This window comes from Lottia gigantea (genome assembly GCF_000327385.1).
Source record: "Lottia gigantea unplaced genomic scaffold LOTGIsca_26, whole genome shotgun sequence".
Lineage (NCBI taxonomy): Eukaryota > Metazoa > Mollusca > Gastropoda > Lottiidae > Lottia > Lottia gigantea.
The window spans coordinates 2967613-2981483 of NW_008708797.1; the positions used below are offsets into that span (position 1 = coordinate 2967613).

At 36.5% G+C, this 13871-nt stretch overlaps 4 protein-coding genes across 4 annotated transcripts; 1 reads left to right on the top strand and 3 right to left on the bottom strand.

Moving 5' to 3' along the window:
* Positions 1 to 1747: 1747 nt before the first annotated feature.
* Positions 1748 to 2930, bottom strand: LOTGIDRAFT_160924 (hypothetical protein; the record flags this gene model as incomplete). The annotated part of the gene is made up of 3 exons (XM_009056098.1): positions 1748 to 1909; positions 2014 to 2224; positions 2800 to 2930. The coding sequence occupies 3 exons, from the start codon at positions 2928 to 2930 to the stop codon at positions 1748 to 1750; spliced, it is 504 nt and encodes a 167-aa protein (XP_009054346.1).
* An 880-nt stretch (positions 2931 to 3810) lies between these two features.
* On the bottom strand, positions 3811 to 4812 carry LOTGIDRAFT_160925 (hypothetical protein; the record flags this gene model as incomplete). Its single annotated transcript, XM_009056099.1, has 1 exon — positions 3811 to 4812. One exon carries the CDS (start codon positions 4810 to 4812, stop codon positions 3811 to 3813), a length of 1002 nt encoding a protein of 333 aa, XP_009054347.1.
* A 118-nt stretch (positions 4813 to 4930) lies between these two features.
* LOTGIDRAFT_160926 (hypothetical protein) lies at positions 4931 to 5467 on the bottom strand (the record flags this gene model as incomplete). Its single annotated transcript, XM_009056100.1, has 1 exon — positions 4931 to 5467. One exon carries the CDS (start codon positions 5465 to 5467, stop codon positions 4931 to 4933), a length of 537 nt encoding a protein of 178 aa, XP_009054348.1.
* Positions 5468 to 7542: 2075 nt separating this feature from the next.
* LOTGIDRAFT_232233 (hypothetical protein) lies at positions 7543 to 12924 on the top strand (the record flags this gene model as incomplete). Its single annotated transcript, XM_009056101.1, has 3 exons — positions 7543 to 7599; positions 9095 to 11300; positions 12578 to 12924. 3 exons carry the CDS (start codon positions 7543 to 7545, stop codon positions 12772 to 12774), a joined length of 2460 nt encoding a protein of 819 aa, XP_009054349.1. The 3' UTR covers positions 12775 to 12924.
* Between the last annotated feature and the right edge of the window lie 947 nt (positions 12925 to 13871).

A 13871-nucleotide genomic window follows, 5' to 3' on the forward strand; every position in this document is an offset into this window, starting at 1 on the left:
CTTGTTAACACTCTTGAAGGCACAATTCTTGACGGATTTTAACGTAATTTGGCTTGAGTGTTTGTTATCACCCATGGATAAAGCCTATTGAAAATGAGAAAAATCGAAAAACATTTTTAGTATGAGTTATTGCCCTTGATCTTGAAAGCTCGTTCAATTTGTAGCTCATAAAAACTCTAGAAGGCATGATTCTTGCCGAATTTTGACAAAACTTGATTTTATTATTCATTACCACGCTGAAGATTGAATATTTGTCTTCTAGAGTTTTCACGAGCTAAAGATTGAACACGTTTTCAAGAATAAGGGCAATAACTCATACTCAATATTATTCAGTATCGCCCTAAAGAGTTCAAAAGAAGTGTATGACTGAAGGTTGAATATTTCATACTGGTGATTGTTACTGTACTGCTAAATATTTATGTTCAAAATCAAAGCTATATAGGAATCCATGTTCCAAACATTTAAGAATATTCCTGGAACTCGGCTTATAGACCAGGAGCCCAGAGGGGTTCTTATATGTATCACTATTCTCCATGGACATTCCCTTTAAAGGAAATGGACGTCTGCCGGGCATGCATTGGTGGGTGTGGCCAGGAGAGGTCAAAGAAGAGTACCATTAAGATAGGCTAGTTCAGCTTGTCAAATAATTAATAGAAACTAGTACCAAAGTGGTCAGCATACAGCTATATACTATAAATGACTTTTGCCAGACATTTCCAGTGGTGGACTGTGTCCGCCAGACAATGATATCCGATACAAGAAAATTGAGCTAGATCAGCTTATGAGCTAACTGCATGAAACCTTTTGTAAAATCTTCGTCTTTAACATGTGAATCAAGAATGACCACTGCCAGACATTTTCTGTGGTGGAAAGCCCCTGCCAGACGACCCCATGTGACCCCACTCTCTAAAATGACCTAGGTTAGCCCATGAGCTAACCGCATGAAACCTTTTGTGAAATGTTCGTCATTGTTTCATGTATCGAGAATGACCACTGCCAGACATTTCCTGTGGTGGAAAGCCCCTGCCAGACGCCCCAAGTGACCCCTACCCATAAAATGACCTAGGTTAGCCCCTGAGCTAACTGGATGAAACCTTTTGTAAAATGTTCGTCATTGTTTTTCGTGTATCAAGAATGACCACTGCCAGACATTTTCTGTGGTGGAAAGCCCCTGCCAGATGCCCCAAGTGACCCCTACCCATAAAATGACCTAGGTTAGCCCATGAGCTAACTGGATGAAACCTTTTGTAAAATGTTCGTCATTGTTTCGTGTATCAAGAATGACCACTGCCAGACATTTTCTGTGGTGGAAAACCCCTGCCAGACGCCATAAGTGACCCCAACCCCAAACACTAACAAGTTTGAATTATGTTTATGAATATACTGAATATATCAAAAAAGTTATCACATTCACTAGCATGGATTAACTAAACCTTTTTGATATACTAATTGGATACTCTTTTTTTTTTTAATGTGAGCGTTCTGATTTAATGTCTTTCTATTCATTAACATTATGGGAAAATGTAAAGTTGTAAGTAATAAGTATAGTGCTTCTATTCTTCATCTTGGTCTGAATCTGAATCCTCAGTCCACGGTTCATCATCCGAATCACTCAATTGAACAGTTTCGGACCCACTACCAGTGATAATCGTTGTTTCATCAGTGTCATTGTCTACCACTCTGTTGCCACCTTGATAATTTGAGAACAGACTACCAGGAATCGCAGGCCCATGGAACCAGATTGGTTTCAGGAGTGTGTCATTGACAAACCATCTCCTGGACAAGCTTTTGTAGCAAGGGTCCACAACACTGTAACATATTGCAACCGGCTGATCTTCATCTCTAGCGTTTTACGAGTGGGTGGAAGCAATGCACAGTCGATACGTTTGACGTTTGCCAGCGGATTATCCTGAAAGACAATTAAATATGTCATTAGAAATAAGCATTTCATGACTGCTATGACAATAAGTCTAAATTTAGCTGGCAGGTAATTATATCAATTTCAGTTAATACCTTTTGAACTTTGCCTGTCATTTGCATCAATTTGTTGTAACGTGCTTCATCAATGTCGCGAGTCTGACTTTGGGCATACATGCAGCAGACAAATTCTGATATGACATCAAAATCAACCGTGTGACGTGCATCTCCCATGCTGATAAATGCTTCAACAAAACGACCACTCTCGTCTTTCTCTATGATATCTAGGGCCTTTGTCTTGCCCTTCCTATAAAACAAAAAACAAATTTATACATTTGTCCACTTTTAATTGAGTATCACATGTATATTGAATAACAACAATACTATCAATGCTTAGTATCTTGCTAGTCTGCTATCTATACCTGAACACATTGTGTGTTTTTTACATCCAACTGTCCTTGCAAAGCAAATAGGTTCATTATCAATAATAAAATCAATAATAAAATATGTGAAATTGGAACGAGAATGTGAAAATAGTGCTTAGTATTATATTTTGACAATAACATGTATAGCCTAACCTGTAAAAGGCTGATGTGAAGTCTCACCCAGTGAAGGCATGGTATCCAGGGAGGGCTCTTGACATCCCAGACTTGCGGTGCTCAAGAATATCAGCAATGTTTTTTACATTGATATATCTTCTGCTGTTTCCCATCCCACAGTCCATGATGATATTGACCATGCATCTTACTTCTGGGCGTTTCTGTCCAAGTGCACCAATCAGTATCACTAAGACATCAGTGTCTGATGCTCTCACAATGATATTGTCCGCCGTGATATTTGCAACATGAAATGCAATTAGTGTGTCGGCCTCTTCGTGGTCACCTTAAAGGTGTGGTGGCCTCGTCACGGAGATTTGCTGGAGTTCTTTTGGGACGTATTGGAAGCACTCTCCGCCATATGAAACAACCAGAGTCTTTCCCCTGACGATGTTCCAATAGTGATCTTTTCCCCATTCTTTGAGAAGAAATTTTGCAAGTAAGAAGTTTTTGTCCACTTTGGCGTATTGTTTGTTCTGGCCCTGTTATGACACAGACAGAATCAACGGCCCCTCATAGTCTCCTCTCACTGTCTTTGATGGGATTCTCTACATATTTGTCAAGACAAATGTGTGCTTCATTTGCATCATATGAACAGACTGCTGACAATATTGTCCTAGCAATTGATCCATAGGATGCGCCTATGTTTGTTTGCGTGAGGATCGAATGGAGAAGAAGGCCACCATCATAGACATGAACATAATTCCTTGGAAGCTCCGACTCTGTGACAGGTTCAGTCTGTAGGGACTCCAGTTTCTTCAGAAGTACCGATTTATTAGTTTTAACATGGGTCCCATCACAATGTGCAAGCGATAATGGGTATGTAGTAATTGGGTAGGAGAGAACATTTTTTAGATCAAAGTTTGTCTCCTCTGCAACAACAATAATCATACGTATAAACATATCTCTTAGGCTTTCAGCGTTTGTCTTTGCTCCCTGTTAGGCCGGTGACTTGGTTTTCTTCTTGACATTTTCAGCAGCAAAGTTTTGTACTCGTGTACGTTTGACTGGTTGAAGAAAGCGATGGTTGTTGCTGTCCCATTCATGTAAGAATTTTTCCCTTGCATCCTCACCCCTTTTCAGTGTATTCAGCAGATATGATGCAGTGTCCTTTGATGCTGCTTGACCAGTAGCAACATTGACCAAGCAACCTAAAGTTTCACTTTTGAAAGGATTGCAAAATTCATCAATTTTTGCACTCAATGCTGCCATTTGACTGTTGTCCTTTTTTATTCTTGAAGGACGACACTGGGCAGCTGCAGTTTCCCCTAGTTCCAGCCCAGCTAATGTTCTTAACTCAGTTACAGCCATAGCTCTCTGGGTCATGCTTAACGACCACCTTCGCATGGCAGTTTCTGAATGCGACAATCCCTTTCATTTGAGATGCTGCATCACGGTTCACAGACTGTTCTAAAGACAGGTCAACAGCTGATCTACTGTAATCTTTGGTAGTACGTCTGACCGAAAATGCACCCTTTTCCAAAATCTCAATCAACTTAGGGTCACATGATTTCAGCTTCTGAAGGAAAAGCGTTCCCCATCTGGCATAGTTAGGACGATTGAGGCTGAAGAATACACCAAGTATCATTGGAAACACATTGATATAACTATTGACATCATTTGTCTTCACACATCTCTGCAACTCTCTGTGCAGACGATTGATGAGGAAGATGTAAGTTGCCCAGAATTGAGCTGTTGGTCCTTGGCTACCATCAATAATCATCTGGAAGAATTCCTCATACTTCTCAAGATGCTGCAATACAACTGGATCTAAAAGATGCACTTCTGCCTGGCTTGCATTTGAAGGTAATGTGTGCATCACTAGTACGACTGACTCATATTCTTCTTCGGGTAAGTCCAGAAGAAAAAGTTGATATAGCTTCTGCTCCAAGACATTTGCCAGCAATTCATGAATTCTTGTGCAGCAGTTGTAAAATTTGCCTTTGATGAATCCCATCATTGATCCTTCAGCAAGAATGTCTGCCTCTGTAAGTATGAACTCTATTCCTGTTTCATTTATCAGTGTGCCAACTGCACCGTAGAAATCTAGTTCAACATGAAAATTACCAAGCATGATTAACAGGTTGTCAAACATTGGACTTTCTATTGCTTGTATAGAGTATGCTTTCAAAGCCACAGCCAAATCATAGGTAACAATGGAATAATCTTGTCCTGTTTCCCTTGCAACATTCATGGTGCGGATCATTGTCTCTTTGACTACATCATTGTTAGTTGGCGATCTAGATATAGGGTCCATGTAGCAAATTCGTTGCATCGGTAAGACATCCTTGATGTACATGCTGATAAATCCAGCATACAGTGGTGTGTTGCCCTCAAACAATTTCCAAAGCCAACAGAGATCCAGTGCTTTCATTGCCAGTTTTACTTTCCTCTGGATTACATTTGGTTCTGTAGATTCAGAAGTAATCATATGTTTCAGCCGTATCTGTAGATTCAGCTGTAATTGCGTTGGAAGCATTAGCACTCGTGACAAACATAGCTGTATTGAGAGGTTTCCTAAATGGGGGTATCTCTCGTTGACTTCCAACAAACCTTCGTCGATTCCTTCCATCTCGAAATTCTATTGGAATGTTATTTGTTTCTCTGTCATGCTGCAAAATATTCTGGTATGTATGACCGACAGTGGCGTGTAATGTTTCTTTGCCATCTAATGTTTCTATGTTGGCATCATTGTTGTCCCAGACACAGGCAGTTGCTAAACCTGGTTCAAGTCGAATACCATCAGGAGTGTCACGTTCATCAGATTCTACTGAATATGCAAATTCTGTCTCCAGACCTTTTGTTTCACTGTAACTGATGCTGTGTCCCGCTCTGTTTAAAATCTGCTTGGATAGCTTGGATCCGGTGAGAGATGCTAAGCCAAGACCCAAAGCAATGTGCTTCCATGGTTTAACTGTACCACGAGAAACATTGTAAATTGCATCAGAAGCCATTGCAGTCACCTTGCGATCTATTGTATCCTTGAATGAGCCTTGGGGACTTTTTGTCAACAGAAGAGAGACTCCTGAAAAAAGAGATCCAACTGCTCTGGTATTTCTTGGGCACATTCCTTCAAATTTTGCACTGTTGTGGGATTCGGAGTTTTAAATTTTGGCAGCTGCATTATCTTTGAACGAATATGAAGAGCTGCCCATCGTAATTTGTCATCCTCTTGGTGTCGTTCAGCATCCTCATGAAGTTGGGCTCTGGCATCTTCTGTTACAGTACAACTGTGAATGAAGTTTCCCTTCCGATAATCAGCTAACTTGGTATTGATTTTTGATCCTAACTTGTCATTAATCTTTCTGAGAAGATTCTGAGCTGTGTAGGTCACAATGTCTGCCCTTTCGCCCCCAATACCTGTAAACTCAACTTTGTACACGTCTAGTAAATCGGAGACTAAGACAGATCGCTTGTTGTCTATTACCTCAGTTTCAATATAGGTGCACAAAGAGGTAAATGCCGTCTTGTGGTAATACTGAGACGTATTAAAAAAACAACTACTTAACGTTTTCTTTGAGTGGAAAAGTGACAGAAAGGCCTTTCAATTCAGGCCTCCATTTTATTTCCAGGGAAGCCATTCTAATGGTATAGATAACATTTTCAGACCACAATATCATAAAATTAAACCATTAGCTAACATGGTCACTTTTTTAATATTTTCTTTTCAGAATTATTATAAATGTCAAGCAGGGGTTTTCCACCACAGAAAATGTTGGGCAGTGGTCATTCTTGATACACGAAACAATGACGAACATTTTACAAAAGGTTTCATGCGGTTAGCTCATGGGCTAACCTAGGTTATTTTAGGGGGTGGGCTCATTTGGGGACGTCTGGCAGGGGTTTTCCACCACAGAAAATGTCTGGCAGTGGTCATTCTTGATACACATGTTAAAGACGAAGATTTTACAAAAGGTTTCATGCGGTTAGCTCATGGGCTAACCTAGGTTATTTTAGGGGGTGGGGTCATTTGGGGGCGTCTGGCAGGGGTTTTCCACCACAGAAAATGTCTGGCAGTGGTCATTCTTGATACACATGTTAAAGACGAAGATTTTGCAAAAGGTTTCATGCGGTTAGCTCATGGGCTAACCTAGGTTATTTTAGGGGGTGGGGTCATTTGGGGGCGTCTGGCAGGGGTTTTCCACTACAGAAAATGTCTGGCAGTGGTCATTCTTGATACACATGTTAAAGACGAAGATTTTACAAAAGGTTTCATGCAGTTAGCTCATAAGCTGATCTAGCTCAATTTTCTTGTATCGGATATCATTGTCTGGCGGACACAGTCCACCACTGGAAATGTCTGGCAAAAGTCATTTATAGTATATAGCTGTATGCTGACCACTTTGGTACTAGTTTCTATTAGTTATTTGACAAGCTGAACTAGCCTATCTTAATGGTACTCTTCTTTGACCTCTCCTGGCCACACCCACCAATACATGCCCGGCAGACGTCCATTTCCTTTAAAGGGAATGTCCATGGAGAATAGTGATACATATAAGAATTGGTTAGTTTTTCAGCTAGGCTGACCCCTCTGGGCTCCTGCTCTATTATGTTATAGTTTTATTCGCAATATTCAAATGGCTATAAAAACGGATGTAGACATCGTACAACAAAATCAAAGGCACCATGTGATAGATTTCATCAAGGGCTATGGCTTTTCGTCAGATCACTAGTCACCAAAGGTCAAGGTTACGAGATATGAGCCTTAAAAATTTTGAAAATAACTGTTTTTGGAAGCCTGTAAAACAGGAAGTAGGTGTCAGACATCAAAGATCAAAGTATAAATTGACAGTATAGATCAATGACCTTTGACCTTGAAAAGTTCAAGGTCATCCATGTTAAAGGTCAAAAATGCAAATCTAGTAAATTATTAAACCTGTTCCTTTTTTTAAAGTAAAAATCCCAGTCAGATTAACTTTTTATTGGCCAAAATAGTTACCTATTAACCTGCAAAATATTATAGGTGACAATTATATACTTTGCTAGTAAATAGATAACAAATATATAAGTTAATGTAAATCTAGCCTGGATGTGCCACGCCCATCCCAAAATTTGTCACATCTGTTATTATGTGTACAATGCTAAGGTATGTTAAAAATTTCAAGCGTCTAAAGTTATTAGATCATGAGATATTCATACTTTCATGTTAAAGGCTTGAGATTTTACGGCAAATGTCAAATTACGCACAGTTACTATAAGTCAGTTCAAAAGTTTCAAATTTTAAAAAGCACAATTTTGTGTTAAATACCATTGGAAAGAAGAAATTAGGTCACGTGACACAGCTCTTTGAAATTAAAAATTGCTATTTTCAAATGGCTGTAAAACCGGAAGTTTACACCATCGGATAGATATCATCAGGGGTAACTAGTTTAGTGCGGGTCATAAGGTCACCAAAGGTCAAGGTCATGGGTCTTAAAACATTTTGCATTCACTAGATAAATATGACCGGAAATATGAGAAAAGCAAAATCAAAATTCAATAATCGGCTTCCTGAGAATTGTTTGCAATCGATTGAAGATAACATAGACATCAACATCACACACATCCAATTACACCCTAAGGCCCAATTTCCCGTTTTCGTTAGTCATATGGCTTAATGTCGACAAACTTAGACCATCGCAACGCAATTATCTAGAACGAGTTAATTAGTTGAACTTATATCAAAAAAGAGGCTTGATAATTTTGACCACAATTCTTGCAACTCGTTAGTGTTTTGATAATTGATACCCTATCTTGATTTATTAATCTCAATTATTCAATCATTAAAGATGTTTATTTACTAAGAAAAAAGAATTTTCTGTCAAAATTGTTCTCTTTTTACTTCTTTATAAAATTGACGGTTAACTGATTATCTCAAATCAGACCTGGTTACCCGTGAAATACTACCCGAACTGTATCTGTATCTTATTGTCTCAAAATAATTAAAATTAATAAGAAGAGGCATTTGCTGATTAAAATTCATAGTTCGTACAAAAAATCAGGTCAAAACACATTTTTATACGCATAAAATAGTGGTCGTATATTGTCGTCCCCCATGTCCGTCCATTGGTCTGCCCACAATTGCTCGTAAACACTCTAGAAAGCACAATTCTTGACTGATTCTGATGAAACTTGAACCCCTATTGAAAATCAGAAAAATAGAAAAATATTTTGTATGAATTATTGCTCTTGTTCGTAAACAATCCCCCCCTACAGTATCCCCCTAAAAAAAGAGTGTAAGACTGAAGGTTGAATATTTCATACTGGTATAATTGTTACTGTGCTGCCAAATATTTTTATTTAATATCAAAGCTGCCAGTGGGCCGTATATTACCTTGCTTGGCAAGCTATCTTGACATTTTGTGTGCCTTATGATCTCATCATACTATCTTATGTTCAGAAAAAGTTCTTTAAATAGTGTTCTGTTTTATTCTGAATTATGATTCCAAAGCATTGTGCTATTATTCTACTATTCAAATTATTTTTATTCATCATAATTTTAGTTAGATTAATGTTCACTTCAGAGTTTTTAGTTCTACAATTTTCATAATATTGACATGATTTATTTTCTAATTTAAACAAGATAATTTTTCTCTTTCCAGCCACACTATATTCCTAAATTGGATTCCATTAGTTGTGATGAAGAGGGCAGTGTTATAGGGATTGGGTCTAGTGCTATAAGTGAAGGAATAATGCAAACCAAAATTAATAAACTTGAACATCAGTCAGAAAAGAGAAAGTCAAGAGAAAGTTATTCTTTTGGAAAGACTAAAAAAAGAAAAAAATTGAAACAATGGACTCAAACAACCAAATACAGAAAAGTGTCTAGTCACTCGGAATATCATTGCGAAGAATATGAAAAGAAAAAAAAAAAATTTGAGACAACTATCAAACCTATGAGAATTAATTTAGTTAATGAATCTGAAGATGATTTTAGTGATGAGTTACCTGATATAGATGATGTACAGATCATCAATACACCCATTAAGAAAGAATTTCAATCAGATTTAGTGAATTCTATTTGCATTATTCCTGCAGAATATGATAGTATGGATGATTTTGAAAGTTCAGCAAAACAAATTAAACTGTCTCAAAATGAAGTGAAATCCACAAAGAAAGACTCTACTTTCTCCAAGTCTAATCTTTTATTTACCTCTGAACATAAGAATAAACTTGCTAAACTATTATCATCAGTGTCGTATAAAAGTAAACCTAAAAAAGACAAAATAACTGTTTTAGATGGGGAAGCCAATGACTCCTCAGAAGGTTCTAGACATTGGATGGATTGTTTAGATAGCTTAAATCAAACACATAAAATACCTAATGAAAGTGATTATCAGTCTGATACTTCATTAGAATCCATTAAGATACTTGCATCTTCACAAGGTAGCTCTAGTGATGCTGGTAGTACCACATCTTTACTACAACAACCATTGCGTTCTTTGGAATATTGCCAAAGTGATGATTCTCAGGAATCTGATGGTCCTAAAGAGGGAAGTATTGAAGAAAGTTCATTACCAATTTATACTAAAAGCAAAGTAAGTGATACTCAAGATTGGATTGATCAAAATGTGAATCAATGTGCTCAGTCTGAAGATAATGTTAGATTAACAGCTGATGGGACCAGTATCACATCAGGGATTTCATTACGTAATGTACGGGTTGAACCAAATGAGCCAATTGACAATGCCATAGCTCCAAATTATTCCTATACTAATCAGTATTATACTAGCATTAATAATGTGAAATTTTCAGCAGCATCAATTGTAAACAATCTTGTGGAATCCTTCAGTGCTATGCATATTTATAGTTTAGAGGCTGCTATGGAAGAGGGTGATGCCTTCTTTGATTGTAGTTTGGATATTTTGAAAGGTTTCGTTGCTCAAAACAAACCAACAGTTAAAGTGTTGAATGATATTTTATTCAAGGGTTTGTTAGGGAAGTATAGTGTTTATATTTGTGTCAAATGTTACAATATATTAAGGTTTGTGTGGCAGACCTATCCTGATCTAATTCAAATTGATTGGGATGTTCTTTGTGATAAAATTGGAGGCGTAACGTATCAAAGCAACTCTTCATGTACAACGAATTTACAAAGCGGATTACTTTTACATCTCTATGTGTTTGGATTTGAAATTAACATTTTTCAAAATAGTATTCGGAACAGAAGTAAGCTTATGCGAACATTTGCTTTTAGACTGCTCTCAGAAGATTGCGCTTTCTCTAATCTAAAGTTGATTATAACGTGGATTGAATTCTGTATTAATTCATCTTCTCATGAAGGCATTACCGAAGCATTTTTGCAGGGTGAAGCACAGATGCCTGTAGAACTGACTGAAAAACATTTGATAAATTTTGATGCACCATACAAATTACTTCCAGATTTAAACAGACTGTTAGAGATAGGTATTGACATCAGTAAAAATTGTCTTGATGCATCTAGAAGGATAGCTTCAGAACTGGAAAAAACATATATTTATGCATCAGATTTAAAACAAAAGAAAATTTTGATACATTTAGTGTGTTCAGACCTATTACGGTTAAAACTTATTCAGAGAGTTATGGAGGACTATTGTGAGGGTATAGTGCCCACACCAACTAATTTCCCATTATCCTTTACCAGATTAAAAGATGGTTATTTTAGTGCTCGTCCTCCAAGAAGTCCATTATGTACCCCTCCACAATCGCCTAATAATGGAGAATTTCATGGAAATGGTAATGTAGTTAGTGATTATACACCAGAAAGTGTTGAAGAATTGAGTCTGTTGGTTTACTATGCTGCCAAGAGTTTCTTAAATTGTAATAAAAGTAAGTGAAACAAAAGTGAAATTTTTGCTATTTTTTTTTTTTTTTTCGCATCAAATCTGTAGTGTTGAAAAGGTTAGTGATTTTTTACGAAACGTTAATTTTTGGCAATAACATTCTGGTTAATCTTTGTTATTCCCTCAAGACAGAAAAAACAAGAAAACAAAAGTTACTTTAGCAGCTGTAACGCAGCATAAACTAGACTGCAGAAACTGCCAAAGATTTGACCTAGTTTGGACCAATTCTTGGCGAATTGTTGGTAAAAAATCTACAGATCAACCAAGCAGACATAAGGTTAAAATAACTACAGAAATACCGAAATTTAATAACGAATAGCACCATTGTCACTCATTGCAAAGGTTTCGAACAGATTTTCACTGATTCAACAGCTTAACAGAGTTCATGCGATTTTTATATCTCGACTATTCAATTATTTTAAACACAGGTTTTAGATGTTTATGTACTAGAAAAAAAGAGCTTAAAAACTCATAAAGCGACGAATTTCTGTCAAAAATGCCTTCTTTCTTAATAAAATTGACTGTTAGCCGATCATCTGGAATTAGACCTGGTTACTTTAAATCCTGATTAACCCTTTCAAAACTATAAATTTGCATTTAAGATGGTTTTTTTAGTATGCATACATTTGTTCTACATCATCACTGTGTCACTGAATTTGCCAATCAATATCGTACATATGTGGTTATTAGACATTTGAAACAAATATGAGATTTATATATTCAATGATAAAATAATTATTTTTGTATGCCTTCTGTCAGCCTTACTTTTCGTGATTTTTTAACGCAATAGAAGCTACTAACTGTTTTTATGATTTTGATTCAGATTAATACATTTCATTTTTTTGTTGATTCTTATAGAAACTTGATTATATTTTTGATATGTCAAAATCAGACAAACATGTCTATAAGCTGTGCTCTCATATTTTGTTTATATAAATTTTAAACAAAAAACATATTTAGCTACCCTACCCGCTTTCTATCCATTTAAATTACACAACTAATATGGATGATCTGGACAAGAATATAAAAGATTAAAGCCTTAAAGATTAAGTCTTATGTATCCTGATGCTATCCATTCAATAAATGTGCTTAAACAAATAACAAAGTCTGTGCAGACACCAAATTGCAGCAGGACTGCTAGCTGCTGGGGCTGAATAGGATTTCAATATAAATTTCTGACATAAAAGAAAAAAACTGATTTGTTACTGATGCCTCTGTCCTTGAAAACTTTCAATTCCTTAATTCATTGCTTTGTTTTTAAAGGATGTCTACATGATCCATTACACCAACGGATTTTTCAGAAGAACCTCGATGATGTTGATAAAATTGCTTTGGAAACACTTCCAGAGAGGGCAATGGAATTTTACAGACATCTACAGCATCTTAATCCAGAATTAACACCCGCAGCTCAACAAAATTGTATTATGCTAACATGTTTGTCTGAAACATATTTTTTATAGCTCAAAGCCAAGACTGTTTTTAGATATTTTCCCATTTTGTTATATGTTACAGAGTTTTGAAATTTGTATTGGAGTTTTTCATGTTCATATTTTGTATTTGTTTTTTAATGGCATAATCCAAAAAGAAAAGTCTGACACTTGATTTGTCTTACAAGACTGTTGTTTTCATGTGTCAGTTTCAGGTATTTACAGAGCAAAGCTATTGTTTGAAAAATATACAGCAAAAAATAACTATAATTCACGTTCAAACTCGTCACAGTGGGATGGCTGCACAAGATTTCTTTATTATTTCCTTTCGTCATACGTAATGAAAACATTACAACTTTTTATTGCAGCCTGCATCAGAAAAACGTGCTTTTCAGTTCGCAAATATCAAGTCTCAAAGGACTTGGTGGGATGGCAGGGGCGGTTCGCCTTTGGGGAGAGGATTAGGAAACGCTGACCTTGATAGATTTGATATACTCTTTCAGTTCTTCTGAATAACTGTTTTCACACTGGCTGATTTGGTCTTTATCTAATTCAATCTAGTTATTTGGCAGTGTGAAATGAACCGAAAAATATACCGATAAGAAATTGTGTTATTGTTTATCAAGTGAGGCGTCGGGTATCTACGTCCAATGTTTTTTGTACTTTTTTGATTTGACTAATGAAGACTATTCACATGCGTTAAAGGTAATCTACCTTTTAGAATTACACCAAAAATTTTTTAATCCATAAAACTGGGAAATGATTCATAAAACTAAGTAATTTTTGAACATGCTTATGAGCGTGTTTCAATAATTACTTATTTAATGGACACATTTTGCTATATCAAGGAACCTGGTAAGTCCAGCTGATAATAAATGTACCCTTGTTGACCAAGTTTAAAAGTTTAAGAGGTAGTATCCTTTAACAATAACATTAAATTGATACATGTTACAGTAAATTGATACGGTTTGATACAACATGCCATTCTATGGGGATCTTTTCGCGTTGTTTTGTGTTGATACTCGATACTGTACAATAATATGCAAACCTTGGGCCTTATTCTTGAAAACTTATCTGAATTAAAATGAATTTAGGGTTCCAGTCATCTGATTGGTCAATCACTAAAATTG